General features: G+C 39.7%; 1 protein-coding gene across 4 annotated transcripts; it reads right to left on the bottom strand.

Moving 5' to 3' along the window:
- Window positions 1–743: 743 nt before the first annotated feature.
- On the bottom strand, window positions 744–5233 carry LOC121753639 (probable WRKY transcription factor 2). Of its 4 annotated transcripts, none has more exons than XM_042148867.1 (6): window positions 5002–5233; window positions 3519–4019; window positions 2829–3017; window positions 1857–2641; window positions 1613–1771; window positions 744–1546 (listed from the first exon to the last, which is right to left on the bottom strand). In XM_042148867.1, the coding sequence occupies exons 2-6, from the start codon at window positions 3960–3962 to the stop codon at window positions 1039–1041; spliced, it is 2085 nt and encodes a 694-aa protein (XP_042004801.1). In that variant the 5' UTR covers window positions 3963–4019; window positions 5002–5233; the 3' UTR covers window positions 744–1038. The 4 variants fall into 4 exon arrangements, with proteins under 4 accessions (XP_042004801.1, XP_042004802.1, XP_042004804.1 ...); XM_042148868.1 differs by lacking the exon at window positions 5002–5233 and adding an exon at window positions 4620–4880; XM_042148870.1 differs by lacking the exon at window positions 5002–5233 and adding an exon at window positions 4651–4880.
- Window positions 5234–5581: the final 348 nt, after the last annotated feature.

The raw sequence follows: 5581 nt of genomic DNA, 5'->3' as shown, positions 1-5581 counted from the left end.
TTTTTTATAATTTGTAATATTATTCCGGGTATTTTTAATGCATTTTAATTTTGTGTAAATGTTTTTATTTAAATTGAATAATAGAATGATGAGACCCTTGAGCTTGTCCTTGCGGAAGAGTACGGATGTGGGTGTTGTGCTCTTGCCTATGAGCAGGGAGTAAAAGTGGGACCGGACCCACATCCGTGCTCGTTGGCAAGAGCACGGATGTGGATGCTCTTATCGCTTTTTCATCTATTTTTTTATTTTTTCAAAACATTAATTTCAATAGACGAGGACCACACATGACACACTATATTAATACAATAGATTTTGTTTAGCAGAATTGCATCTCAAATTACATCATTAACAAAAATTTGTATTCAGATGTACTAAAAATAAGATTTACTATTTTACTAACTTTTTCCATTTAGTATTTCACAAAATTAATATCGAATCAATTTTATATTTCATAAATATGATGACATTTTTGTGTACACTCGTCAAACTCTACAATGGAATATTCGACTTTTATGCTATCTGACTCTAACATATCGTACTTATATTAGATGTAGTTCACTTATTTAATAGTAGTTTCGAATCACATGAAAATGGAGTACTCCATTTGTTAAGTTTTTAAACTTAGTTATATAAAGTGACAATAAACATAATATAATAATTTTATAACATGTTATTTAAAAATTTGGTTAAAACTAATTTTACATACTAGTATTAATCAAGAAAAGTATTTGTAAAAGCTCAAATTAATAAGCCTAGATACATCTGGCGAGATCAACATTATACATAAATATAAAAAAGATTCACATAAAATCTGTTTTTTGCTCAAAAAAACTAACACAGCCATGGCCTCTCAACAATATCAACATATTGTGCAAAATCCCAAAAACAAATGCTGTATAGTTCCCTTTGATTCTAACACCAGAAAGAAATAAAGAATGGTTTCTAATGAGTAATCCCAGTTCAAAATCACATATAAAAGAGAGTTATATATATATATATATGTTTGCATGTTTCCACATCTCTTCTTTGGACATTTACTTATATCGGTGGTCCGAGCGGCAGTCTGCTCATAAGCTGCTGGTAAACTGATGATGCATTGTTGGATGTGTTCAAACCCCCTGCATCCGTCCCGGGCTCCGGCTTCGGCATCATATACCCCATCTCGTTCACACCCCGGTTTTGATGCCCTAAATACGGATGATGCACCGGCAGCTTGCCTTGGTTAGCCCCCATGATGCCCAGCCCAGCCTGATCCATTCTGTATCCGAAGCCTGACCCCGCCCCAAACGAGCCTAGTGGTGGCCTCTCAAACCAGGTTGAGCTGCCACGAAGGTGGGAGGGCTCGGGCCTGTGCAGGTTATTACCTGGAGCAGCATGAGCTTGCTGAGGAGGGCGCGTGTTCTGACCACCTCCACTGTTGCGCGCTGCTGGGACATCGTGATTGTGCTTGCCCTCGTACGTTGTTATCACAGACTTGAGGTCGTGGGAAGCCCTCTCCACGTGTTTCCTCACGTTGCAGCCTGCACTCGTGCACTTGTAGTAGCTCCTGCATCAGATAAGTTAGTGATAGTCTCGATGATAAATGAGGTGATGAGCGGGAAGATTAATTAACCTTGGGTTCGGATTTCCTTTCACGACTTTCTGTCCATATTTGCGCCAGCGGTATCCATCATCGAGGATGTCCACTTCACTGGTTGTCTGGACTACTACTCTCGGCTCCCTGATCGGTCTAGAAGCCCCACTCATCTCTGGGGCATAAGTTTCGATTCTCCTGCAATACCAAACAAGGCAGTGATTAGCATCGAGTTGTATTTCCGCCTCAGTGAATAAATTACATGAGAAAAAGTCGAAAAAACCTTCTCTTTGATTCTGACTCGTCTCCTTCGCCATCGTAACCTAATGATACGCTGCCATGCGTTGCACGATCATCCTCTTCTTCTTCATTTGAGAAAGTAGAAGATCCATCAACACCATCCACTGTCTCGTACGTGGTTCCATTTCTAGCTCCATTGTTGTATTCTTGGCCCGGCAATGCTGAAGGAGATCCATCAAGATTGTCCGGTTTCCAGCCTCCTGCAGCATTTCCATTTTGTACTGCCGACCAGATTTGATCACCAGTTCCAGGTTGGTCAGAGTCGAGCTGAATATCACCGAGCCCATTTGAGGACCCAAGAGCTGATCTGCGGTTGGGAGGAGGCTTTGGGTGGTTATGGGCGCCCTTGTAAGTTATCTCGGTGATGTGACCTTCTTGAGACCGTTCGACCTTTTTCTTCACGGGACAACTTTGGTGCGTGCATTTGTAATAACTCCTAGGATACTCACTTCCTTTCACATGCTTCTGCCCATATTTTCGCCAGTTGTAGCCATCATCAGCCGTGCTGCCACCACCATTGGGATCTCCGCTGCTTCTTTGATCTCCATCGTCGTTTTGTTCATCAAAAGGCGGAGAATGCTCCACGGCACCAGCAGAGAGCTGAGTCTGCAGCAGATTGCTGCTGCTATTGTTACCCAAATCTGATCCACCAAAACTCGCCTCCTGAAACAAGGTACTATTGTTTGCCAAGTACGATTTTGTCGGTTCTATATGTTGACGTGGTTGGGAGGTATTCGAGTGAACAGTAAACCCAGCACTAGGAAACGTCTGCACAGCAAAGCCATATGGACAAATTTGGTCAGCAAATGAAAAGAAGAACTGAAACGCAAAACTCGCCATCATAAACTTACTACACAATAACATATCGACATATATATACGTTGCAATGGGGCAAACAAAAACACAGGACACATGTATAGAACAGGGAAATAAAGAAAAGCAAGCGATCAATTACTTTATTTGTTGCATTTAAGTATGGGAATGAAGCGGATTCAGCCATGGGTTTGAATGCAAACGACGAGGCATTGGTGTCCTCAAAATTATTCTCCTTCCCCTTATCAGAATCGCCTATCATCAGTCCTGACTCGCGATAGTCTCCACTCGGGGCAAAAGAAAATTTTCCAGTTGTAGGAGATGGCAGAACCTGTAAAGTAACAAAGCCCAATATTAGCAGTCACATCAACTGAGAAATGAAGTACGAGGGTCAGTCACTTGCACTAGAGCTGCAACAAATAACACACACATGGAAACAAATTGCAAGATGCAAACATTTGGAAACCATTTGTCATGGTCACAAACTCTATTAGTCCTAATCTTTCTTATCTCAATACATATAATAAACTGTTGACAACCTACACGATAATGGATGAAAAAGAAGCAACGGAAAGACCATTCTTCTCTCAAAGATAAGTCATGTGCACCAAAAAATGTTAGGCTCATTTGTTCATGAGATATGTAGTACAATACACAGCCTTCAATAAATCATCATATTCCAGAATATACGACAGTACAACAACTCGAACATGTATATAACTAGGTTGCTCGCATATATATGTCTGTTTATTTGCAGCAGTTTAGAGAAGAGAATCCTGATAGAGCTTTTCCTACTAAAAGGAACACACAAGTTTTATAGTGCAGAGTTTACCAGTGAATTAGAGAGGAAAACTGGAGAATCGAGCAGAGTGGTTGGACTAAGACCAGGAGGAATCGTCAAATAAGGAGATTGAACTTCTGGTTTCTTAGAAAGGTCAGAAGGTCTGATGCTCTCTGTATTCAGCCTTGGAGCATTGAAACCAGCTCTAGCTGCAATCCTCTCCTTAAGACTCCCTCGGGAGCTCAACTTTGGTTCACTCACCGCATTGCACTTGTTGGTTTCATCATCTCCGAAACTAGCTTCACTCTGAACATTTCGATTGCCATCTCTGGAGGTAACTTGTTGTTCAGGCTCACTTCTATTTCCACCAGCAGATTCTACAGGCAGCCGTGCTCCCACATCATCGTTCATCATTGATAAGAGAAAAGCACCCGTATTAGGGCTCGGGGGCATCCAATCACCCATAATAGCGACGTGATCATCAAATCCACCCATGGGAATCTTGAGATTGTGCTGATATTATCCACTCAATATGAGACCTCACGCTCAAAGCTGGATACAGAAGACAAAAAGCAGAAAATTTCAGTAGGCATATAGAATAGACAGCATAAGCAAATCAGATTCCTTCAAGCATTAAATATTTTTCATTCACATTCATTTTGTTAACACAGAAAAAGGAACTTCCTAAACAGCAGTCAAGATCAACTTTTGTGAACAGAACCCAATTCTCAATAACCCAACAAAAGAAACAGAGACAAAACAACCCTTTTCTCGGGTTTTATTCATCTCGAATCTGAACCTAATAGATCACAAGACAAAAGCACAAAACTCCAGAAACATATCAAGAATTATATGTGTGTGTCAGAGCACAATCTTGACAAAGGGCTAAGAGTGTCGAAAATAAAGAAACCAGCACCTATTTTTTAGAACCAAACAATCCAAGGAATCAATCAAAGCTTAAGAGTAACTCTATAGACAATTCCAAACCAAGCTCAATTCAAAGGAGACCTACAATTAAACCCCCAATTTTCACAAACATCAGAAGCCAAATTTGAAGAGACCCAAAAATCCTCAGTTCCTAAAATCACACAAGATCTAACAGAATAAGCATAACAGCAGCCATAAAAAGTGGAAAACTACATAAAAACAGACCCAAAAAAAATCAGCAAAATCGAGACTTTTCCTGTGCATGGACCATCATCAGGTACAGGAAAAGGTGGGGTGCAGCTCAAATTTAGAACAATGGCCCAGACAATAAATTCCCCACCATCACAAAAATGGCAAAACAGAAGGGGAAAAAGGAAAAATAACAAAAACAAAATCGGATTCAATGATTAGTAAATGATGAAGTGTTTTTCAGTACGTGCAGAGAAACATGGAGCAGTCAAAAAATTAAAGAAATCAAACTCTGTTTCTGACCCTTGTTAGATTAGTAATCAGAATTTGCGGAAAATTAAAATAAAAGACAAATCTTTATTCTGTTTCTCCCCCGTTTCCAAACAAATTAGCAAACACCGAGAAACAAAAGTCCAACCTTCCTGTCAATTTCACTGCTGCTTTCTCTCTCTAGATTCTTGCGCATCCGCTCCCCTCTCTCTCTCTCTCTAGGAAATGGCTAAGCAGTAAGCAAGAAATGTGATTGCTGATGAGACAAAAAGATTTTCTTTGCAAAATAAAATGGGAAAAGGTGGGGTTGTTTTGGGGGAGTTATGATTTTTGGATGTTTTTGGAAAGAAAATAGTATCAGTACATAAGAAACCTTTCACTTACTGACAATAATCTGCACTGATTCAAATATTTTTCATTTGATTTCCCAAAATTGTGATTAAATACCGGTTTAGATTAAAATTATAGGATTTCCCCTTAAAGGGCCAAAATTGGGATTTCATACGTTTGACCAGCCAATGAGATGGCGCCATGTGGAGTTTGACTGGCGAAGGTAATGAAAAGGGAGGTTAATAATTGGGTAGCTCAATAATTGGTAAAGCAATATAATTGCAGTGAATTTAATTCTTGGTAACGTAAAAAAATAAAAATTAAACTTGGGTTGTAACGGCCAATTTGCTCATGTGTAGCTTGTGTACTATCTCATATACTAAAAATATGATACTATA

The sequence above is a fragment of the Salvia splendens genome, chromosome 11, assembly GCF_004379255.2.
Source record: "Salvia splendens isolate huo1 chromosome 11, SspV2, whole genome shotgun sequence".
NCBI classification, from domain to species: Eukaryota; Viridiplantae; Streptophyta; class Magnoliopsida; order Lamiales; family Lamiaceae; genus Salvia; species Salvia splendens.
This window is presented reverse-complemented; position numbering and strand designations above follow the sequence as displayed.